Source organism: Piliocolobus tephrosceles, chromosome 7 (assembly GCF_002776525.5).
Source record: "Piliocolobus tephrosceles isolate RC106 chromosome 7, ASM277652v3, whole genome shotgun sequence".
In the NCBI taxonomy this organism is placed as follows: Eukaryota; Metazoa; Chordata; class Mammalia; order Primates; family Cercopithecidae; genus Piliocolobus; species Piliocolobus tephrosceles.
Window position 1 is genome coordinate 91,693,338 of NC_045440.1, and position 26,355 is coordinate 91,719,692.

At 36.7% G+C, this 26,355-nt stretch overlaps 1 protein-coding gene across 1 annotated transcript in view; it reads left to right on the forward strand.

Moving 5' to 3' along the window:
- Positions 1-26,355, forward strand: part of NECAB1 (N-terminal EF-hand calcium binding protein 1) — a 171,092-nt gene that overhangs the window by 81,361 nt on the left and 63,376 nt on the right. The window contains exons 4-5 of the mRNA XM_023222924.2: positions 14-39; positions 8,125-8,222. Of these exons, the coding sequence (XP_023078692.1) occupies positions 14-39; positions 8,125-8,222 (124 nt within the window). The remainder of the gene's footprint in view (positions 1-13; positions 40-8,124; positions 8,223-26,355) is intronic.

Consider the following 26,355-nt stretch of genomic DNA (forward strand, 5'->3'; position numbering starts at 1 on the left):
TTCATTGTTTCAGCAATCTTGACACAGAAGAACTATGTGGTAAGTGTTTCTTTAAGATCAGTCAAACCCATTACTTGTTTAAGAAGCAAAAAGAGTATTGTTTGATATACATCAACCTTGAAATTAATGTTGTATATTAGGAGTTCTAGAAAAATAAAAATTAATTGAGATCTCAAGGCATTTATCTTTATCCATGAATTTTGCTCAAAATATCCATGTATTTCACTCCAGAAACAGTCGGACCTCATTAGTTTGTACATAGAAGAAGATTTGTTATTACGATCAGTACATTAGTTTCACAAGAGCAAATTCTTCACAAGTTTGAATATATTTTTAAATTGGTGTTTACCACAACTTCATTACTCTCTGCACAAGCCTTTTGTTACTATTTTATAAAGCTGTCTTCTTGAAATGTAAAAATAACTTTGTCTCATACCTGCCTAAATCATTCTGGAGTTTTAAATGTCACTTGCAAAACAATTGATTCAATGGGGACAGATAAATCTTTGAAAATGTCTGGTTTAATAGCCTCTTTATTTATTTTATTCATCTTTATGGTTGGAACAATAGTTAAAGATTAGAAATATGGAAAGGTAAAATTTTTATATTTTATTATTTTATGAAAAAATGGAACATTATGAGACTATTCAATTTGAAACAGCTATATTTCTCTGAATACTGGAAGATTTAGTGTTTTATGTTTTAAGATAAATGTTTAAGATCATACTTTTATCCAAATTTGATCTTATTGTCTAGGTTGCTCAAAACATTTTTGGTAGTTAGAGTTGAGTTTTCTCTGAGAACTCCTCATTGAAACTACCAGCACTTCCTGAATATCTTATAATTCTTACAGTTTTAGAGTTTACCAAAATCATCAAAAAGGTCATTTTCTTATATTCACGAGTGGTTATTTTCCATTTCATCAAAGTGGTAGAGCAACATCAAAAGATGTTATACAATAACAAAATATCAGAATACAGGGTTTCAAGGCAATAACTGAACAAAATGAGTGTAATATCCAACCATGACCTTTCAAATTTTCCAGTGATTGTAAAAAACTCATGCTTCTTATCCTAGCATAGTATCCATCTCATGTTCAGAGAGGAAAATCCAACTGAAATTCAAAATACGTTTATGGAGGAGCAAGGTACTCTGGTACCAAAGGAGGTCATGCTTTTGTTAGTTATGAAATACCAACATGGAAAATTGTGCCATTCTTTCAGACACAGTCAGATGGTAGCATTGTGCACACATGGTTAAGTACCTGAAAGTGCCCATATGGACCATTGCCATGAGGCTTTATCATGAATAGCAGTCACCGTAAAGGCCAAGTTATGGTCCATTCTCATCTATGTGCACACAGTCCTGATCAGTGAAGTGAAAAGATAAAATGGAAAACACAAGATTATCTTGCTAATTTCATTAAGGTGGCAGACCCATTTCCCTAAAATGTCTAGCTATGTCAGACCAAAGTAATTATTTCCTCAAATCATTCATTTATATCTATTCTTTGTTTTTCACTTAACTTTGCCTGGGTAGGCCACAGCTGATGACAAAGCAAACTGTTATAAGGGCTTTTAAGATAAAAACACTAAGTGGTTCTTCTTTAATTGCTATGTTGCCTGCCTATTTTCATTAAGGAATATTGTGTTATCATCTATTTTCCCTTAAAAGTACTTCAAATTTTAAAGTATGATGGCATAGCTCCACTTACTCCTCTCCTGAAAAAAATATTTTAAAACTATACCTGTTTTCTATAATAGGGGAACTGGATTAGGTGCCTATCCTGTATTTATGGAAAAAACTTTGACTATGATTTTCCCCCCATGGTTTTAGTTAGGGAATAGGTATGTGGGGCTTTAATTCAACAGGAAATTTTCTGTGTTTTTTAAATCCAGTGATTGTATTCACAGTCATGTGTTATAATCCTCCCCCTCTCTGTTCAAGAATATGCATTTTAATCTCCAGAGTGTCATTTCATTTCTCATTATTTTCTGAATATAAAGTAAATATTTAAGTTGGATTCTAATCAGAGCCAAATGCTTCAATGTTAGCAAGTGAAATATGTCAATTCACACCCGGCACAAATTTCCCCTTGTGCGTGGGAGGGGCAGAACTTGATTGGCATGAAAAGTAGATTTCATATGTTCTTTCCTAGAAGCCAATTAAAAGTTGCAGGTATGTAAAACTTCAATTCTGAGGCTTTTACTTAATTTGTCAGTTACTAAGTTAAGGACCTAGAATTTAAAATATTTATTTTGAAAAAAATGTCTTTGTAATTTTAATTGTGAAAGTAATACATAACTACTATTTTTAAAATTTAACAGAATTATGTAGGTGTATAAGCTAATATGTCAATCTTCTCTGCCGCTCATTGTCGTCCCCAATACTGAGCTCTACTATTTACTTGGAACATATTCTTCCAGACATTATTATGTGTATATTGACATTGATATATATGTGTATGTGTTGTTTTTTTCCAACAATGATTATACTATATGATTAGTACAATTGCATCCCCTTCTCCTTCATTTTATTTAAAGGCTGCGTAGTGTCTCATGTTCCTTAATTTTTTTCAATCAAGTTCCTTTTAATGGATTTTCAATTTGAATACAACTTTCTATGGGAAAAACAGGATTGAAATAAATATTCTCATATACATTATTCTCACACTCATGTTCAAGTAATGCTGGATAGTAGATTCCCAAACATGTAATGCCTCAATTAAGGTTTCTCTAAGGTGAACACCCACCAGCAGTTTATAGAAGTGCCAAAATTATCCACTCTTCACATACAATTGTGAAGGCCTTCCTAAATGCATTTTTTTTTGCCATATCTTATCACTATCAGTCAATACATAACTCAATTTTAATTAGGCAATTGTGTTTGAACTCTGGCATTAAAGCTTTGATTTTGTATTTCTACCATAATTAGCTCCAATCTAAAGCATTCAGGAGTGTAATTACTACCTTTCCTGGCCCTACCCTGTTTATGACTGTTTTCATAACCTTACTCATTTTTACTGAACTGTTTTGCAGATCTTGAAGTTGGTAGTTAAGAATAGGTAGTTGAAATATTTATAAATGGGTGAAGAATAATTACAGTGAATGTGCTTGATCTGAAAGCATATCTGTAAGAAAGCATATCTGTAAGAAAGCATATCTGTAAGAAAGCGTATCTGTGAGCAAGGTTGAATATATTTAATAGCATAATTTCTCATCTAGCTGGCTGTTATCTATCAAATATTAAACTATTTTAAAAGTTATATGAAGTCTATAAATAAGATGGATTAAAAACTGAGGGTATGGGAAACTCCAGAATAAAAGCTTATTCCCTTCATACGCAAGGTTCCATTCAGTAGCTGTGCACTAAGCACCCAAGCTGCAGAGGAGCACCAGCTTGCATTGGCAGAGCCCGGACAGTGCTGAGAGACCTGTGCCAACAAGTGTGGGTGCTAGGAAATCAGAAGGCTCTATGCCCTCCTCCAGACTGCTGTGTCCTCCTCCAGTGGCACATGTCACTGATGATCAAGATATAAGAGAGTTTGAGTGTTGCTTATCTGCATCCCCTCAAAATAGCCCACATTTCTAGATCTGACTGACCTCCCTATTCGGAACATGTGGGTTTTCACACTCTCTGTCATCTCAATTATTTTCTTTTCTACCTAGTCTACTACTTGAGAAATTCTATCTACTTGAGAAGTTTAGATGAGACTCATCTGAACTCATGAGAATACTTTGTGAGACCAGTTTCTGCTGAGACTTTTGTGGCAGCTGTGGGTCCTTTGCTTCTGACAGAATTATTAAGCTGATCTGAAAACTCAACAACTTGAAAGACTAAGGTGCAGGATAGAAAAACAAAACAAAACTGTAGTTTGGTAATGCAACACCACTGATTAAGTACAGAAAGAAAGGGAGAAACTAATTTGTTGTTAGCATTTTAGTAGAGAAGATGGCACATTGGATGTCCATGAGAATATGGCCTGCTTTCTGACAGATAACAGGCTTACTACATCTGCTTATAAATTGTGCTCTACTTTTTCATCATACCTAATGTTCAGACTCTACTTTTCAATGATACTTCACTTAAACTGATGAGGATTGGTTTTCACATATTGCCGTATGTGCAGTACAACTCTATTGTGCTGAAGTTCATGAAGCCCACATACAGGTTTCAACAAAATAGTTCTTTTCTTCAGGAAGTTATTATAGTTACCAAAGGAAAAGCATTGTAAAGAATCAGTATTTGTTCCAAATCATTCTTTCTAATGCCATGACTTAAGGACAATATTCATTTGCCCCACTCACACTTGCATTGTGATTCAAATGAGAAACATGAGAAACTTGGAATAAAACTTTAGTCAAAGCTCAGCCACTTCCAAAGATGTCACTGTCCTTCCCTCCTGCCTGCCACATCTTGGAGTTTGCAGATCTGCAAAATTCTGGACTCCACCCCTCGTTCCACTTCACAGCTTTGGCATGGCTCATAATCCTAGTTGTGTGATGAAATCCCTCCTGGCAATTGATGCCTCCCTTCTCTCTTGATGGTGTCACCAACATTCCCAAATCATCCTTAGTGCATCCTTTCCTTTTCTTATAGGAAAATTTGAGGATATCACTCTCCTTTTCAAAATTGTTCCATGGCTTCCCATTGCCCATAGTGGTCTCAGATTTACTCTGCATCATAATCTCCTAGGGAACCTCACCCTCAACCCAAATATTGTGATTTACTAGATGAGACCTTCTCAGTTATCTTAATGTCTAACAAGTACCCTAGAGTAGTGCTTCTCAAACTTAGGTTATGCCTACAAATCACCTGGGGGTCTTATTAAAATACAGATTGTGATTCAACAGGACTGGAAGCAGGCTAGGACACTAAGTTCTAACAAGGTCCCAGGTGAAACTAATGCTGCTGGTCCACAAAACAAACTGAACAGTGAAGTACAAGAGGATTCTGATGCAGGTGGTCAAAAACACTGACCTAGACTTGAGGATCAAAGAGCATCTAGCAAGGACTGTTTCCAACACATACAGCTTTGTCTCCCATCACTGATTTTTAGCATGTTTCCTTGCTGCCTCCCATTCTCAAATATGTTCCAGTCCTGTTCTTTATATCTTAGCAGTGCTGAACTACACATACTCCTGCAAACATGACAGGAAAACAGCTGCTTCCATGCCTTTCCTCCGAGTATCCAGCAAGTTCAGTCCTATTCATCTGTTAACTGAGCCATTGGTGGTGTTTCTCCTAAGAAGTCCTCTCTGACTCACCCAGGCAGACTTGGGCATTCTTTTGGACAGGACCTCGCTCTGTTGCCAGGCTGGAGTGCAGTGGCACAATCTCCGCTCACTGCAACCTCGGTCTCCCTGGTTCAAGCAATTCTCCTGCTTTATCCTCTATTTGGATTGCACCTTGTATCTGGGCTCTCAAACCATTGTCTTTAACAATGATTATGTGTACTGCAGTTGTTTCTTGGAATGCTTGGAATGTTTATCTCTCCTCTCTGACTGTAGGGCTTCTGTCTTTTCACCTTTGTATTCCAAGCTCCTACAATAGCACCTAGCACATAAAAGGCCCTAAGTAAAGGTATGTTAGGCCACAGAATGAGTAAGCGAACACTCGCTATGATGAAATGGAGGGGAGTTATCTCTCTTTATCTATGTTGGACATGTCTGGCTCTTTCATCTAACTTCCCTCTTTGAGTTTATTGGAGCCCCCTTGCCTTGACTGCCTGACCCATATCCCTCAGTGAGCAAGTTATAAAAGAGCCTTAGTGACACTGAGCTGCACCACCTCAAAATAACCCTTACACTTAGATTTCCAACTTAAGCTCCTATCCATGACTTGAGTATGGTAATTCTCTTCCTTCTCAGTCATTTTGTTTACTATGTAGTGATTGTTCCTTTTTTCTAATTTGGAGGGTTGGGATGAACACATGGATGAATGAAGGAAAGAAATAATGAAGTCTAGATAGGTGTCAGTTCTGAAGCTTCTAGTCGTTGTTTTTCTCATATGCTTTATCAGCATATGCCTGAATCTGTATGCATAGGTCCAATTTCAAAGTGGAAAGACAACTTAAATTCTCTCCAGGAACCTTTACTAATTAAGCCAAATATCTTGTCTATGAATGAAATATTTATTTTAAAAAGTGGCTTTACTTCTCTCTATCTATAGATAAATATAGTCTATGTATATAGTCTATATATATTTATGTATAGATAGAGAGAGACTTGCTTTTTTAGCATCAATTTTTTTGTTTTCACATTCTTTTTTTTTTTTTAAAGAGACAGTGTCTCATCTGTAGCCCAGGCTGGAGTGCAGTGATGCTATCACGGCTCACTGCAGCCTCCACTTCCCAGGCTCAAGCAATCCTCCCACCTCAGCCTCCTAAGTAGCTGGGATCAGAGGCACATACCACTATGCTGCGTGGCCCAGGCTGGTCTCAAACTCCTGGGCTCAAGTGATCCTTCTGCCTTGGCTTCCCAAAATGCTGAGATTATAGGCACAGCATGTTTTCACTTTATATTTTTGTCTACTTGCATTTAAAACCCCTATCACATCCTCTTTGAGGCATTATTATACAAGTTTTAAAATAAAAATGAAGTAACAGCTTCACTTTTTGGCTTTTTTTAATGCTTTTTCTTGTTTCAACATAGTATAGACTCAGTTCTGATATTCATTATTTTTCCAACTTATGAATATTCTACAGCCACATTAACTGCTCGCTGGTTGATGAAGAGTGTTCATTTGTTATAAATAATTGCACAGGGACTTCCTTTGTTATAAATAATTGCACAAATAAAGTTAGACATATTTGTCAACCTTATCAAAAAGTCAGCATTATACCCACAAATTAAAATGTTAATTTGAAGCAGGTATTTAGGGAGTAAATACTTTCTTATTTGTCTTCCAACTAATCACTTTCTAAAGAATCTTTATAAGAGATAGTTTGCACCACATTGTTTTTAAGGAATGCATTTTACTTTTTGTCAAAAATATGTTGTTTGTTTTTAACCTAAGTGTATACAGACGGTATTTTGACACCCATGATCTGGAATTGATTTAGTGCTCACCTCTGTTTATTTTCTTCTCAAAAGAAGTCTGTACATTAATTAATTTATCAGTCAATGGCACTTTCCAGTTGCTATTAATTTCAGTATAAACAAATATTTCCTAGAGTATTAAATAAATTAATCAATGCGGCTTCCATCAAACATATTGAAATGTATTCCCATAATCTCAAGTGGCTTATATGTGATTATATTTATCATTTCAATTTAGTTCCACAAATACTGTGGCACATTAAAGAGAGAGAGTAATAAACTACAGTTCATCCAAGGAAGGGTTCACAGGAATGGTGAGAACTATTCATTTTTTAGTGTCTGAAAACCCTAGATCTTCTCAATATATAAATTTATGTTAAGCTATTTTGCTTTCATTATAGAAATGTATAGATTTCTATAAGTAAATATAAGATTTTGCATATATATATATTTCAACTTACTAGTTTAGGATAAGTTCATGTTCCATACTTATAATTTTAATCACAAATCCACTATATTATTTATTCCTAGCAACTGAAAAAAGCGATAGACTTTACTTTTTCTCTGCCCAAATTGTTTAAAAATAAAGGAAAAAGATTATGACAGGGACAGTTACATAGAAGGTGCCACAGAAGACCCTCTCATGTTTTGCGTCACTGACTCTTAATCTTGAAAAAAGCTTACCTTCCTTAAATGTTTCCTCCAAGAAACAATAAAATGTAACTTAACTATTTTCTAAAATTACTATCCCAGTGAGATCTATAATACTATGTTGTCAAAAACAATTTTTTATTGAAACATCCTTGTCAGTAGATCCAGATTCATTTTTTCCTACTTTGGTAGGAAGCAACATTTCTTCAAGGATAACGGTAATCATTCAGGTTTCCTGTTCTTTTTTCTTGATGTCTTAGTAAAATGAACAGATTGTCACCTTATTTAGTCTTATTTGGAAACCTTCCAGTTTTTACTTATAGCTGACATTTTGTATTACTCATTTAAGGAGTAAATAATTTGTTGATTTGTTTTTTGTTTTATGGTTACCTAAACTCAAATATGAATTTATTTCAATATTTTCATTTTTCAGAATATTTTTCTCAGCACTTGGGCGAGTATGAGAATGTACTAGCAGCACTTGAAGACCTGAATCTTTCCATCCTGAAGGCAATGGGCAAAACAAAGAAAGTAAGAAAATGTTAATGTTTATTTTCTATAAAAATATCTTATTTGAAAAAGAATTTTCTTGAAAATCATACCTATTTTCAAGTATAGATTCTTTATTATCACTGATAGTTTATTTTTCTTCATATTAAATGAGCTATGTTATTCATTTGCAACATAATTATAAACACTATATGCCAAAGACTGTGCTTTGTGTTGAAGATACCAAGATACAAAGAGCTGTTAGAATAGCTCTCAGCCTGGTGGTGATACAAATGTGTAAACTAAGTAATATGTTTTGAATCTTGTCCCTCTCCAAATCCCGTATTAAATTGTAATCCCCAGTGTTGGAGGTGGGGCCTGGTGGGAGGTGATTGGCTGGCTCATGGATCACCATTCCCCCAGTGCTGTTCTCCTGATGCTGAATGAGTGAGTTATCATGCGATCTGGTTGTTTAAAAGTGTGTGGCGCCTGCTCGCCCCTCTCCTTCCTCTTCTGGCCTTGTGACATGCCTTGCTTCTCCTTTACCTTCCACCATGATTGAAAGCTCCCTGAGGCCTCCCCAGAAACAGAAATCACTATGCTTCTTGTACAGCTTGCAGAACTGTGAGCCAATTAAACCTCCTTTCTTTATAAATTACCCAGCTTCACATATTTCTTTATAGCAATGAGGGAACTGACTAATGCACTAAGCATTACAGTATAGCTCAAGAGAAGCACAAGACATCTAATTCATTCTGGAGGTGAGACGACACCTAAACACTTATAGATAAAGGAAGTTGGTAGAGCTGGACAAAGGAGACCTAAATACAGGGAACAGCACATGCAGAGGCTCTGAGTCAAGGGGATCACAGGACACTCTAGGAAATGAAGCTGGACAATAAGGATAAAGTACCGAAGAGTGGCATGATGTGAGATGAAACTGGAGTGCTAGGGAGGTCCCACATCTTTCATGATGTCAGCAAAGCTAAGGATTTAGGCCTGTATCCTAAGTGCAAATAAATCAGCAAATATTTAAAGCAGAAGTAAAAAAAACTCATGCAGTCTTTTAAAAAGACCATACAAGAATTAACTTGGAACTGGGGTGGATAATATAGAGGAATAGGATCAGAAAGATGAGTGAGTAGTTTAGTTCATTAGTCTGGGTAAGAAATGTTGATATTTGGAAAACAATAAAGACTCAACTGAATTTTGGAAAATAAAGTTCAGAAAGTGCCCTAAAACTTCAAGGAAAACAGAAAATGTAAGAAAATTGGAGCACCAGGCTAGTGTATCCTATATCCAAATAACAAATTCCAAAAAGAGAGAGAGAGAGAAAAAAAAAGGAAAACAGGTAAAAAGTGGAATCAGAATACATTTTCTTTAGAACTCTTCAGGAATATTTGGAAAATTGTATAATAACTTCATCCCTTGGAAACTTCTCTCCAGAAATGGCCATTAAAAAATTCTCTGCTTTGTGTGTCTAGCTTCTTCTCGTTCTTCAAGTCTCATCTTAAATACCATGGCCTCAGAAAGGTCTTCTCTGACCACTTCCATCTAAAAAAAAGAAAAGGTCATCTCTATTAGAGTAGCTCATCTGTTCCTTGCTGGCAATTTATCATAATCAGTGAGTAACTGTGCAATGTTTTTGTTGTTTTGTATTTGTTGTGTGTAAAGAGAGAGAAGGGCAGTGACTGCTTTTTGGTTTTGGGGGGTTTTTGTTTTGTTTTTGGCTCACCGTGTTTACTCTGAACCTAGCACAGAACCTGACAATTAAAATCATACTCAAAAAGTTTATTGATGGATTAAATTAATTGATTGGTTAAATTAATACACATATAACTCCAAAAGCTAAATACTTTTGGCCTAAAAGAAAAATTGCTCCTAAGTTAATTTAAGAAGCTTCCAGATTTCCTCTAATAGGAAGAAAAAAACAAGTTATATAATCTTCCTTATTTCCTCAGAAATATGCACTAAAATCATGTTGTTTTCCTTGTATTAAGACAATGAGGTTTTGTGGGATTTAAATTGAGGTCAACCTGTTGTTTTGGTTTCTTAAGTTACAAAATCTTTTTCTTGGCACTGACCCTTAAAAATGCCTGTGATTCATATTATCATACTGTTAAATCAAGAAAAACATATGTCTCTGATTTAAATTAAAAAGGAAAAAGAAAAAAGAAATATTCAAAATTAAAATTAGAAAAAGCCCCTTTGTGTAATAGCTCAAAGATGAATAAAATGCGGGAGTTTTGATGTTTCTCAAGCCACTGTTGAATAAACATCTTCTCCACACTGTCTAGCACATGGACCCTTCGGAATGAGAAATCTAGCATTTTTCTCTATATTTCTACCCAGATAAAAGTCCTGTCTTGGTAGGAAGATCTGATTGTTCTAGGCTTTTATGAAAAATGAAATACAAGCCTTTTGTGATCTATCTTGACAGGCAGTACCTCTGTTTGCAGTGTCAGAGAATGGATAAAATGGGATTTAGCTGTCTACCTTAAACTCTGGATGACTCAGGACAGATACAATCTGTCATTATTTTCCCTCCTCCTCCTCCTTCTCCCTTAACCCCAGCCTTTTGTCAGATCCTCAAGGGCTACATGGATTATTTTACTTTGCTTGTTATTCTGGAACAAAACACCGTAGGTCAAATTCCAAATGGCTATTTGAAAGTCCCAAAGGTAACTAAAACCAGAATCCTCTGTCTGACTTTGGAATGTTTCACACACACAAAAAAATAGCTTTGTCCATTAGTTTTTCTTCTTTCTACAGGGTAGAGGTGATAAGTTAACTTGCAGCATTAGTATGCGAAGTGCTTGTGATCTCAAAGCAAACATAGAATTCTGATGCTACAGCTGAATTCATCATGTGCTATGTTATATAAACACAAATGGGATTCCCTGTTTATTAGTAGGGCTTAAAAGGAGATTATCACAAGCTAAAGTGAAGAATGGCATTTTCAAAATAATTATTTAGGGTTTGTTAGTTACCTTACTGAGTGCAGCCATGAACTTTTCCAAAATTAAAATGTATATATATTTTTTCTTCTGACAGTTATTTTTCAAACAAACACACCCTATAGTACATTTTTAATAATTTAAAGAAAAAAATAGACTTGAATCCTAGCACTTCCGGGCCTCTGTCTCTGTCTTACTATCCTACATCTGTCTTCAGGATCTATGTTGATTCTCTCTTTAGCATCTACAGATCCCTTTATCTTAATCTTTTCATCTCTACTCTATCTCTAATTTTTTTGTGTGTTCAGTGTCTGGGCCTCCCAGGGCTCCATATTCCTTTCACTAAAGATCACAATCATTTTATTCGAGTCTTATGATGAAAAAGATGAAATAGCAATAGGACACAGAATTTCTATTTGGGACAAACATCATTACCATAATTTTATGTAGGACTTATTATTAAAATTTACCCTTGTTTCAGGCAAAATATCCAAGCTGAAATGATACCATACGTGGCGTAGTAAAATACCCTTGTAGGCTTACAGAAGGCAAGCATTTTAATTATTCATTATAGTTTCATTGCAATCCTTTAAGTATTCAATCCTTAAGTATTTAAAAATAAAATGAAAAAATTATTCTTGGACTTCAGAGCAACCACACACAAAAAAGTACTTTTTAAACCGTTTATTTGACATCTTCTTTTTTCCTTGAAATTATCTGTCAAAATGAGTATGTTTAGGGAAGAGGAAGTAGAGACTAGGAGGATGGAAAATAGGAGAGAAGTGTCTTGAGGTTGCAAGTTTGGTTCAATAGGAGAGAAGCCCTGAGTCAGGTTCAAACCTTGGACTCCTCCATGCAGCCCTGGCCAGACTTCTGCCCAGCACCTAGCAAAGGGGAACTCAACACCTCTGGAAAGGTTGCTCAATGAAGTAAGGAGAAACATGTTCTCTCATAGCAGACCCTAGTTATCCTGAAGGACTCTACAGTACCTACTTCCTGGACAGCCCTAACCCTTCTAATTCATGTGAGCATGACTTTGGGTGTAATTTAAAGGTGATAAAAAACCACTTTGAGGTTATTGATAGAGTTCACACAGTGGTGTGGGTGATTAATTCAGGCAAAGATCATCAACAAAGTAGTGGCTAAGGTGGATATGCTAGGAGGATGGAGGACAGAGTGCATAGTAATATCTGGGCAGGCTCAAGACTTGGATTGGTACCTCCCTGGCAACCACATCACTGGTTCTTTCTAGCCATTGCTGCAGCCCCACCAGACTCTTGGTGACTGATCTGACTTTGTTGAGCCAAGTTGCCAAACAATACCTAATGACTCTTCTTTCCTGCCAGTCTAGGGCTTCCGTGGCTATGACCAAAAAGAGGATGAGGAATAGCTGTCAATGCCAACTAGCGTTCATATAGCACCTTGGAGTTTTCAACATGCTTTAATATACAGTATTTCAGTTACTCTTCATCACATCCCAGTAAGGAATTTTAGGCAAAAGGTAATATGCCCATTTCAAAAATGAGGAAACTGAGTCACAATGTGGCTGGTTGATTTATTGATATCCTAAAGATAATGAAATTTAAACCAAGTGATTCTCATTTAAATTTTTTTTTATTTAAGGTTTATGTGGTTCCATATTAACATGCTATAAACATGCAGCTGTAAGTTCTATCATGACACAAAACATTTCTGATATTAGGTGCCTTTGGTCTTTGAAACAATCAAAGTCTTTAGAGTTCAGCTGTGTCTCAGCAAAGGCATAAAGATTTTTAGCTTCTCTGTTAGAATATTTTCAGTTTTGTTTTTGACAAATGAATAAGTAGGTATCCAGAATTCAGTGTAATATGTGAGGAATATATGAAAGAAATTATAGACAGAAGCAGATGTTAATTAAATGCTGAAATCATAATCAAATCCTGAAATCAAAAGATGAAGGTGCATAAGCAAAGTTCTAGGCAAGGAAGTTCATATTTTTTATTATAGTTTGTTGTCATTAGAGAAATGAACTTTAATTAGAAAGTAAGAGAAGTTATGTGCCCATGTCAAATTACTAGAATGAAATATATCCAAAGGAAAGGCTACATACTTGAGAGAAGTAAGCAAAAATATTGGTCTTCTGGGCTCTGAATGAATTTATAAAGGATCCAAAAGCATTCCAAAGGAGTCCTATTGATTTTTTTTTTAAATAGGTAACTGTATTACTTCTCGATTGACACTTAAAATGCCATGTTTACTATTTGCTAAATACTTATAATGTACGCAGTTTTGTGTCAGAACTCACTATTCTGTTCCCGTGGTAAACTGTTTTTTCTGGTATTAAGTATTATTAACACATTATCTTAATTTGTGTATACTTAGATATATTTGAAAATGTAAAAGTGCAGGTCTTCTCTGATTGTTCTTCTCTCTGTCTCTCTCTTTTTTTTTTTTTTTTTTTGGTGGAGACAGGGTTTCACTATGTTGCGCAGGCTGGTTTCAAACTCCTAAGCTCAGGTAATCCATCCACTTCACCTTTCCAAAGTGCTGGGATTACAGGCAAGAGCCACTGCACCTGGCCTGACTCTTCTTCTTTAGCAGAGTTTTGCCCTTAGTTTGCCATGTTTGCATAAGTTTTATAATTGTTTTTTCAATTCTGGAAAAAACTTTTATTGGAATTTTCATTAAATTTATAAAGTAATTTTGAGAGAATTGTCATCTTGGTAATATTTTCCCTTCCCATGCAGGTACAAATATATTCTTTCATTTATTCAAGCTTCTTTTTATGTCTCATTAAATATTTTTATGATACCTCATATAGGTTCAAAACATTTCTTGTTAAATCTGTTCATACATATTTTATATTTTTGTTGTTTTATAAATGGCCACCCTCTCTAACTTCCTAACTTAATGTTGGTGGTATATTGGAAAATGATTAATTTTTGTATACACATTTGGTAACTAGATTAGCTACCATCTTGAGTAGCTGTTCTGTTCATGGCATGCCATTTATCATCCTTTACTGATATTACACCTTGAACATCGAGAGCCTCTGTCACTGTAAGAAACAACCCACCTAATCTCTCTTTTAGGGAAGCTGACCGATCTGTATATAGTCTTTAATGCCCTGACTATCTTCTCCCACTTTTTTGATCTGAACTTTGAAGCTATACTTTACACCTATTGTTGTTACATAAGATTTCAAATTCTACTTCATTACCACAAGGCAGTAATAAACTATGACTTACACTTTAGAATCTTGTGTCTTAAAGGGACAAGATCATTCTCTACAAAACCAAACATAGTTTTAAAAAGCTTGAGTAGCAAAATTCTATAAATACAAACATGTGAAACATTAGCTGATTCTTACATATTTTTAACAGAAAAGACACAAACAATAAAAGTAAGTAAATAATATATTTAATTAATTGGCAGCACATTAATATAGGCCAGAAATAAACTTGATGTTCAGAAAAGGGAAAGGTCAGTGCTCACTGAGTAATCAGATAAAACATCAGGGAGAAGGTGAGACTCAAATAAGCCTCAAAGAATGGGCGATTTTAATAAAGGAAAAAGAGAATAGAAGAGCCTGCAGATAATGACCTTACTTTGACTTTTTAAGGAGGCAGCTATGAAGCCTAGTTTCATCAGAGGCCCTCTTTCATGTCCAGAGGAGGCTGTGGTTTACACCTTATTTACAGTTTCTTGAGTGAATGTATAAATAACAAACTGCGATCTTGCAAATAATCTTGTATCAAGGGGACTTAAAAAAAAAAAACTTAACAGATTGCTAGAGCTGTGGCAGGTAGAGGCCCCAGGTCAACTGCTGGTGTACGGTGTACCCCAAAGCCACAGAAGTCCCTATTAATAATCATTTTTTTCATGATCGCTTTCTATTTTCAGGCAGTCCTACCAATCCTTCCTCCCCATCCCAACCAGAAATAAGATACAGTGATAAATTATTTTTATTTTATTTCATGCACCTATAATTTCAAATAGCCATTTTTTTCCTTTGTAGGGATTTTCTTTTATTTATCTTACTTAGATTGCTAGCGGGAACATTTATATTCCTAATAGAAAGTGGGAGTTAATTTTCTGCCTAATGAAAGGATGAATACAAAGTATACTGTTCTATTTAAAAAGAAAAGCTGGTTTATTTTGCCCAAAAATATAGTTCCGAACTACAGTTGCCTGAGTGAATATACAGCCCTATTTCTGAAGAAATGAACTTTGAAATTCCAAAAGCTAGATAAGGGAGAGAAGTTAATGCAGACATTCATGGGGGATAAACAGCACAGCATGTGATTCCTTCTGTCACGAGAATTAAATTTGATATGACTCATTTCTTTTGCCTGAAGTGGAAAAGTGCAGAGGGAGAGATTAAAAATTGGTCTGTCTTGTGTTTCTCAGATCTGATGGACATCAGTTATTATCATGTTGAAGTTGTTCTTTCCCATTTTTATTCACAAAGAGGAAATACTAAATATTGCAAACCAGAAATACTAAATGTTATTTGAGAATTAATTAGTTTTGGCAAAGTCCTTATTTTCAAAATAATACATCCAAAAGAATATACTTTCAAAAAGAAAATGAATATATGCAAAAAAATATATTATAGATGCTTCCCCTTGGCTGCAGGACAAGAGAGCTCTGGGCCACATGGTATTGTGTGACATCCCTTTGGAATGATTCATCCCGTGACCTGTCAGTTGTGTAATAACACATGGAATGTAGCCCTAACAGCCGTGCAAGGTTATTGAATTGACTGAGATCTCTGGGAAACTTTCCCACAATTTCTTTGGGTTTCAGTTTGAATTTCTGTTATGGATCATACTCACCTTTTAGGACTACCAATTATACCACAAGCAGCCTACTTTCTGACAGTATGGGAAGGAGATGTTTTCATCAGTTGTACATCTGGGTTTCAGAATACTGGCTGTGTGTTATTACTCTGTAATACCGAATGTCTATCTGGGAGACCAGTTAGCTTTATTTTATGAGCCAAAATAATAATAACAATAATGTAATAACATAGCTAACATCTGTGGAGGTATTACCAGTTTCCAGGTACAATGCTAAGTACTTTTATTTTAGAAATGTATTTTATCCTTATCTTCTTTGGGTAGATTCAGTGATTATTGCTGTAAGTGTAATAGGAAACGAAGACAAAAAAATGTCAGCTAACTCCCTCAAGGTCACAGCTGACACATGGATAGCGATCTTAAGTTGATCCCTATGAATTGCTTTCTAGTCCTCCTTGGCATGAAGCTATTAGAGTTTCTAGTCAATTTCTTGAGAAGATGACAAAAATTATGGCTGAGAAGACAGAAAATATATTGAAGGATTTGTTAGTTGTAATTGTTATCTACTGCTGAAGTTTCTGAGGGTCAGGAATCCAAGCATGGCTTAAGTGGGTGATTCCTATTCAGAGATTATCTTGAGATTGTAGTCATTTTAAGGTCCTTGAGGAATTGCTTTCAAGCTCACTCACATGGCTGCTGACACATTCCAAGGAAATAGAGTCAGTTATGTGGCTTCTATTTGTCACCACATGGGCCTCTCCACAGGGCTGCTCCTATGACATAGTAGCTGGCTTTCTCTAGAGAAGTGATTGTAAAGAGAGAGAGGCTGGGTATGGTGGCTCATGCCTGTAATCCCAGCACTTTGGGAGGCCGAAGCGGGTGGATCACTTCTGCCATATTCTATTCACTAGAAGCAAGTCATTAAGTCCAGCCCACATTCAATGGGAGGGGAATTAAACTCCACTTGTGTGCATATATCTTTAAAACTACCATAGTAGTCAACTATTAACTTTGTGTGTGTAAGTGTGTGTGTGTGTATGTGTGCTGGAGTGGTGGAAGAAAATCTTTATCTGTTTTTTTCCTCCATTTATATCTACCCCATTAAAAGAAATCAAATTGATTTTTGAAACTCTGACATACATCCGTTATATTAGCTGAATGCTTCTAATATGGTTTGGCTGTGCCCTCACCCAAAATCTCCCCTTGAATTGTAATCCCTACAATCCCCATAATCCCCTTGTGTCAAGGATGGGACCAGGTGGAGGTAATGGGATCACAGGGGCTGTTTCCCCCATGCTGCCATCGTGATAGTGAATGTGCCTCACAATATCTGATGGTTTTATAAGTGTCTGGCCTTTCCCCTGCTTGCATTCCATCCTGCCACCCTGTGAAGAAGATGCCTGATTGTCCCTTGCCTTCTGCCACAACTGTAAGTTTCCTGAGGCCTCCCCAGCAATGTGGAACTGTGAGTCAATTAAATGTCTTTTCTTTATAAATGACGCAATCTTGGGTATTTCTTCATAGCAGTGTGAGAACAGACTAATACAGTAAAAATTCTGAAAGATAATGAGAATCAATTATGTTTTATCTTTAGAACTAAGCCACACATACAAATGTATATATAATGAATATATATCAATAAAGCCCAAACATATATAACAAGATGAAAAATACATTTGCCTGAGTTTGAGTTAATATTAAATATGGTCACTCTAAAACAAGTTTTTAAAGAAGTATTTTAAAACTATCAGCTTTCAAAGAGCGTTCCAGATTTTAATGTCTGAAAATCCATGTCCCCGAAAAACAACTCAGTTTATTCACTGGTTCAGCAGAAATTCCATTCTAGGAAATGGAAAGGAATCTAAGTTTTGCAACACAATACCCTCAAGAGTCTCACCATAAAGCAAAATGGGTAATTTAGGACTATCTGCCATCCAAAACTTTAAATAGATTTCATAAGAAAGGTTTAAACAACATGTGGTAAGACTAGAAAATAGGAAAGCATCACTTTGTCCAGTAAATCTGGAAAGTTATCATGGAGTAAACAGTATTGAAGATAAACTTCAAAGAGTGAAAGGTTTATGGCCAAAGATTGCTGGGAAATAGTGAGAATGAAAGTCACTTCAAGGAAAAGGAGTAATAGAAACAAAAGTGTGAGAAACAGAATACATTTTCATAGTAATTTGGGGAATACGGAGTGTTTGAAGCCTTAAGTAATTTTGGACACTGTGAGTGTCCAGACTGACAGGCAAATTGGCTGAGAAATTTAGCATTTAATCATTAAGTAGCAGAGGTGTATTGGAAGTTTTTGAATAATGGAAATAAAGTTGGTCACATGAGGCTCAGTTAGGAAAGCTTTACTTCTCTCATATCTACTTATTTGCTTCCCAGCTGTCACCTCTAAAATGAGGATAATGTTTACTTGTAATACTGATCTTGATTGTTTGAAAGAAAAGCTATTCTACATATTATGCTATTTTGTGTATATTTATATGTATGTTATCCTAGGTATTTCTATGAATTCTAGAGGGTTTTTCACAATTTTCAATAAATATTACCTATTCCCACATAGAAAAAAATGTAATAGAACTAAGAATTTTTCTCCTTTTATAAAATCTTGATCTGATTCTTTTTTTGGTTGTTGACAGTCACAGAAGGAATTAAGAAACACAAAGTTAAGGTTGTTAGTACTGAATGCTTTCCCATTCAAGAATTTTTTTTCATTATTTTTATTTTTTAGATAGGCTTTCACTCCTGCTGCACAGGTTGGAGTGCAGTGGTGGGATCTCAGCTCCTTGCAACCTCTGCTTCCCAGGTTCAAGCAATTCTCCTGCCTCAGCCTCCCAAGTAGCTGGGACCACAGGAGCACACCACTGTGCCTGACTAATTTTTGTATTTTTAGTAGAGATGGGGTTTCACCATATTGTCCAGGCTGGTCTCGAACTCCTGGGCTCAAGCTGCCTTGGCCTCCCACATTGCTAGGATTAGAGGCATGAGCCACCACACCCAGCCTCAAGTATACTATTATACTTGATAAACTTTTTTGTTTATCCAAACGTAGCAGATAAAGGCCAAGAATTTTTGGTTTATAACAACAGGCAAAATGGCAATTATGCAAAATGTTCAGAAAATATTTGAAGGATTTTTCTTGGTTTTCTCAGGAACATCAGAAGACATAGCTTATCACTCTCTTCCTTACATGGGCATGTAGTTTTTCTATATTACTTTGAATATTGGCATTTCAATGAAATAAAATTGAAGTGGGTGAGGAGTTAACTCATAGGTTTTTTCTCTATTGTAGGAGAGAAATGTGCCTTGATTTTCTTCATCATTCAGTCAAATATGAGCATTAATAGCTATATAACTATAATAAACATTGATAGCATCATAATTTCCATTTTCATAAAGAACATTGGCTCACTAATATCACATCTATCAAATTTTATTTGTAACATATACAATATTCAAAATGATATTTTAACAGTAAAGAAATATTTCAGGCTGGGTGCAGTGGCTCACGCCTGTAATTCCAGCATTTTGGGAGGTTGAGGTGGGTGGATCACGAGGTCAGGAGATCGAGGCCTGGCTAACACAGTGAAACCCCGTCTCATCCCAGCACTTTGGTAGGCCGAGATGGGCGGATCACGAGGTCAGGAGATCGAGACCATCCTGGCTAACACGGTGAAACTCCGTCTCTACTAAAAATACAAAAAAACTAGCCGGGCGATGTGGCGGGCGCCTGTAGTCCCAGCTACTCCGGAGGCTGAGGCAGGAGAATGGCGTAAACCCGGAGGCGGAGCTTGCAGTGAGCTGAGATCCGGCCACTGCACTCCAGTCCGGGCGACAGAGCGAGACTCCGCCTCAAAAAAAAAAAAAAAAGAAAAGAAAAGAAATATTTTAAATGAAAAAGAAATGACCTATATGATTATTAACCCCCTCTCAAAAGGCGATTGTCATATTTGTACCCCCTTTAGATCTTTGTTGCCTCATGCTCTTTGCTTTATCCTCTATGATCAAGTCAGTCACCTATTCCTAATGATTTTGTCCTTAATGTTGCTCACATCCATCTTCTTCCCTCACAACCCACTGTCTGGGCCACATGAGGCAGAGTCTCCTTGACTCGCACAGGGATTCCTTGTCACAGTCACTGAAGTCATTATTTTTCATCCCGTGTTGTCTACAGACCATTCTTCATCCTGCAAGATGAGACATCTTTCCAAAAATTAAGACTCCCTCACCTCCTTAAAACTTTACATTGGCTCCTCATTGACCTCAGAAAAAGTCTAGACTCTTTGCCCAGAGCACACAGGTCCACCCAAATTTGAGCCTTCTCTGCTTATCTGGTACCCTACCCATCTCTCTAGTTCCACCTCTTGCCAGTCCCTACCAGATGATTTTCTCTCCATCTATACTCAGCCATTTGCACTTCTCTGAGTTCCTCACCATCTCTGTCTCCCAACTGGATCTTGCCATATAGTGGTCTTTCCTTGTGGATGACATCTCTCTGCCCTCCCTAGGTCCTTCCTCAGGGCTCCTCCAGTTAGCTACTTGCTCTTCATCTGGCTGGTCCTCTAATATTCCTGGTGATACTACAGGACTTAGATTATCTGTCACTTCCCCTAGGAAGCCTTTCTTGATCCTCCTAGTGGGGTGTTGGTGGGGGTAGAGGGGAGATTAAGTGTTTTCAAACCACCTCTTACATATCTCCGTGGTAGCTCCTTTTACTTTTTACTTGTCTGTCACCCCAACTGTCTTGAAGTGTCTTCTCTCTCGCTGTATCACCGACAACTACTAGTTAAAGCACTCAGTAAATTTTTAAAAATATACGTTGTCTCCCAGGGGAGCTGGAGATGTGCTGAAGATCACTGATGATCATGAATCAATTGCCTGGAAAGGAAGAGGGACTTGGCGACCACAATCCAATTCTGAACAGATGGACAGCCCAGATGGGTGTCCATTCCAAGGGACTAGGGAGAATGTGAAAAGGGAGCAGATTTACAGAATACCCATCCCCAGACTGTTTCTAAAATTTGGAAAGATTGATTGTCCAGAGCAACACAATACTCTTTCTGAACTCACCAACGCATGGGGTGAAAGCTGTCTATCTCCATCCTGCCTGAATTCCAGTAGTGCAGGAGGCAATCAGGGCCCCCTGCGATGGGCCAGATGGATTTTATGGCGAGCTGGGGAGGTCTGGGGAAAAGAAAGGGATTAGCAGTTTTAATCATAGTGGTCCTACAGTTTTGTATTTTGTAAAGAATGCTATTTAAAAAAAAATTATAGGTCAGCATAAACTTTTGTCATGGTTGGATTTTTTCTTCGGTTCATTATGTTGAATTTGCCTTTTAGGTGATTTTGCCTATGACACATCTTTAGTTCATGATCTGCTCTGACATTTTGAGAGCTGTAACCAAGATTATAATGTGGCAGGACATGATAGGCATAGGTGAGTAATATTTTTAGAATTTCTTAGAAACAGAAGCTGATTTTCATGCTGATAACCTAAAAAGCAAGGAGGAGAAATAGACACATATAGCATAAATACCATATAAAGTGGACCAATAACATATTTACTTATATATTTGTAATAGTTCCAGACACATTTTTTCTCACATAAATATTTTTAATAATGGTTATGCTAAACAGAGCCCAATTCTTCCTTAATATATAAGGAAATACATGATATTAGAAGAATAAAACTATTTTTATTTCCTTGTTAATTCTGCCTTTGAGTTCTGCATAGGTCATTTATATACATTAAAATATGGAAAACTACCTCTCACCCCCCTAAACTATACAAATCAAAATATGTGGGATAAATGAGAGATGTCTCCGGAAACAACAATTCATACTTAGGAAAAACTTGATTTGATTCCTAGCTCTACTATTTGCTAGCAAATGCCCACGTTAATCTTTTTGCCTTCATTACTTTCATTTTCAGATGTTGGGAGGATAAAATGATATAATGCTTGCAGGGGGTCTAGCACTGCAAGTAGCCCATAATAAGCACAATATAGGCATAATAGTCATGGGACTAGTTATCTTTCTACTTCCAAGGTCATTCTCAAGTTTCATACTTTGTTATTGGAAACAATTGCTAAACATGTGGCTTGGTGCTTTATATGGATATGATGGATTCTTTCTTACAACAACAACCAAAATATTTTATTTCTATAAGGTAGAGGGGAGAATTCAACAGAGCAGCTAACTAATAATCTAAGTAAAAATTTGGAATGTTGACCCTTCAGGGAAAAATTTAACTTTAAGTCAGAAGTTTACATCCTGGTTTTTTTTTAGAAAAACAGATAGTAAGTGTAAGTGCTTCATGAGACTTCCCTTCATTTTAAGGATATACGTTTCAGCTGATCTATGAAAAACAAATCAATAGTTCAATGAAGTACAGGGGCTTGTTTCTGGGAGAACTTCAGTTCGGTGAATACATAGAGATGCATGTGTTTCCCTGAGTGATTGACTAAGCTGCTAAGTTGCTGCTTATGGACACAGACACACATGATTGCATAGAGGCACAAATGCCTGTTAATAACAGAATTATCAAAACTAAACAGAAATTAATTCTTAAAAATATAAAGGAACAAGTGAAAGGGAAGCACAGCACCTAGTCAGCCATCTTCTTGTTAATATAATCAAAACAGATCATCTGCAGTGACAGAACATATACTCCTACAACACTCTTGGAAGCACAAAGGAGGTATGTGAGACCTAGCTACCAAAGCTATAAATAACTCCAGGAGCAGAACTCAGTGCCTCTGAATCCCAGAGAAAGAAAACAGAAAAAGTGGCCTCAACACTGAGGAAGCACAGAAATCTTTTGAAAAGCAAAAAAGAAACAAACCAAAGGCATGTATGTGCAGAGCAGGTGCTACCTCAATTCAGTTTAATAGACACAGAAAGCACCTACCGTGTTCAGAGTGTTGCCTTGTGCTAGTAACCAAAAGGAATATAATAGGAACAAAAATTAGCCTTTGCTCTCCAATCAAATTATATAATAACAGCATTTTCTACTCTCTTGATCGTTTTGTTGCAGGTTTTTCAGCTGATAGAAAAAGTGATTATGTATTTGATAAAGAGAAATAGATTAGGAAATTCTGTGAAGCCCCCTTCCTTGCCCCATGAAGTTAAATGAAAATTAGTCAGATTTGTGGCCTCTTTTCAAACAGAGTGAGTGCTGAGTGGAATTGGCCTGTGGCCATAGGATAAGTATTCCATAGAGAAGTATTTTGTGCAATAGATCTGTGGCAGTAGCTGAAAGGGACTGTTTTCCTTCCTTTAATTCTAACTTTCTACTCCCTTTTATGTATTCTCATGCAAATCAGAGGCACAATTAAAGCTCAATGAGCTGATGTCAGTAGGAAAATAATTCTTCCAAGTTACTCATTTTAGACCAAGTGTTATGCAAAGTCTGTATTTTATGCAGCCTAAGAGACATTCTGTAGATGAGTCTTAAGAATTTATCTCGCAGCCATAATAGGTGTACTTATTCTTGTCAGGTGCTGTGTCATACCATGCATCTGTAAGTTGATGCAGAGGCTCTTAAAAACGGCACTTATTAAAACCTCCCTTAAGTATCCTCCACCTTATCCAGAGAAGCTTCTTCTTTTGGAAAATCAAGCAAAACAACTAAGCTAAGACATGTAAAAAAATGTTTGAAAAGAAAGCTGTAAGGAAGTACAAGGGGAGGGAGGGGTTGTTAGAGATGAGTTCTAAATTTATTTTCAAAGAATATGTCAGTATGTTCAATTCTCTGCCTTCTACTTTTAAACTTAACTTCCTCGTAAAGCAATCTTTTTCGATTACCTACTCCACCCTGACTCATACTGATTACCTACTCCACCCTGACTCATTCCGGTTACTTACTCCACTCTAACTGCTTCCAATCACCTGCTCCACCCTAACTCATTCCGATTACCGCTCCCTGCTCTGCCCTGACTCCCGCGAAAGCACTCACCCCTTCAGTCTCTTTAAATTAGCCAATCAGAATTAGTTTAGCCTGGGCAGTCTGACCCTAGCCAATAGGGGAACGACACAGCAGCAGGGGCCACGTGCATCAGGGATAGGAACCCCTTTTCCCTTCTCCAAGTGTGCGCTCACCGTTGTTCCATCTGTAAGGGCACACCCTTCTTTATAGAAGTAACTTGCCTTGCTGAGAAAAATAAAATTTAAAAAAAAAATTTAAAAAAGAATTTAGCAGGTGGAAAGCAGCAATGAAAGTTTTCTACTTCAATTTCAAGCCAAATTATTGGCAACTCTTCCTCTTCTGTTTCCACATCCTTAAGAGGATCCTTGAGGGGCACAGATTTACTATAGGTCCACCACTTATCTGCGATCCCAAAATCCAAAAACTTCTGAAAATGGAACGTTTTGGTTTTGTTGTTGTTGTCTGGTAAACTTAGCACCAAAATCCATTTTGTAGCAAAACCTATTTTAATATTAAGAATTTTGCTGCAAAACTACCAATACGGTCATTACAGGGTACTGCTCTAGACCCTACTGTGGGTATTGTATAATTACATGACATATATTAGGTATTACCTGTCTAGACTCTGAAAAATTCTGAACTTTGAAACATATCTGGCTCAATGGTTTCAATAAAAAATTAAGATGGCTATGTCATTATATATGTTATGGCAATGGATGTTATAATTATTTTTTCAGACTATCAGATTGCATGCTTCAACAATCCTGAAATATATAATACTATCTTATGTTTAAAAAACAAAGTAAAACAAAAAACTATCAATTATTTGAAAAGTTGATTGCGTTTCAAAGAGCAGTCAAATAATATGCATAGACAAGTGAAAATTGACCCCTAGTGGTCTGGGGAAATGTAAATGAATTTATTAACCTTTCAAAAATGACACTTCTAGGAGACTCAGCTGATAATGCTTGTGGCAAGTGTACTGGCATGAAATGAATGAAGAATGCCTTCATTTGTAGGCTTAATTTACTAAAAGAAATCAGGACTTGCCTCCTGTAAGTCACTGTTGGCAGACGGTTTAAATGGCTTTGAGAGTAATAATTTGATTTAAAGAATAATTCCTTTTTATGTTTTACTGCTGCTACAGAATAAGATTAATTATCATCTCTTTGTAAGATTTTTATCCTCTGTCATTTTCTGTAGTAGTTTTCCTACTTTTAGCCTGTATCTTCTTTGGAGGTAATATGACCTCAAATTTGTTCCTTGCATATAGAACATCTCTTTAATCAAATTACAGTTAAGAAGAGTCCATAGTTACACACCTCACTATCAGGCTGCATTTTGAGTGATGGTGGAAAAATGAACTACCAAGCCTGGCTGCTCCCATGAGAGTAAGTTCAGATAGGAAGGAAGTCAAGGCTCACCCCAAAGCTCTCTCTCGAGTCTCAACTCTCCTCTTCCATCACTACCACCACTCAGTGCCCCAAATCCAAATTTAAAATATAGCCTTGTCTTTAGACTTGGAGTAGCACAACTTTTGTATTTATTTTATTTTATTTTATTTTAGAGATGGAGTCTTGCTCTGTCGCCCAGGCTGGAGTGCAGTGGTGCGATCTCGGCTCACTGCAAGTTCCACCTCTCAGGTTCGTGCCACTCTCCTGCCTCAGCCTCCCGAGTAGCTGGGACTACAGGTGTCTGCCACCATGCCCAGCTGATTTTTTAAATATTTTTAGTAGAGATGGAGTTTCACTGTGTTAGCCAGGATGGTCTCGATCTCCTGACCTTGTGATCCGCCTGCCTCGGCCTCCCAACATCCTGGGATTACAGGCGTGAGCCACCGCACCGGGCCTCAATTTCTGTATTTAAATCAATATTGTTCCATTTCACAGAGATTAGACATTATATTAATGATATGGGAACCTGTAAAACCACAAGACCCTAAAAAATTAACAAATTTGATATTTGGGGCCACCTAGAACTGACAGTCTCCAGAAGGCCTAAAACTTCAACAGAAGTAGCAGCTCCAAGGGAGTTGGAAGCCTCGTTGCTGCTTGGACTGTACTTCCTGTTCCAAGACCCCTGTCTTCTTCTCTTGCCTGGCTCATTGCATCTTCCATGATGCCCAGTATCTCATACCCATCTGGCCTTTTCACACCTAATTCATGTAATTATTGAGAAAGAGATAGCTACTATTTATTGAGCATAATACATGTTGACCCCGGTGCATACATTATCTCAATTAGTCTTTTAGCCCAACTGCACTGAGTCACTCTCACAGTCAGGCACCTGGTACATGGTAGGTACTCAATCTACTTTCCTCAGCTCTCTCTTCACCTTCCCTTATAGTTCATTTGTCTCATCCCAACTGAGATTCGTTCATCTGGCACAAGTATTTATGGAATACTGTGTCTGCTCAAATCCTCTAGAAAGCAGAAGCTAAGTGCAAGAGATGTGTTGGGAGAAATGCCTGTGGAAGTTAAAGGGGAGAGGGAACAGTAGCA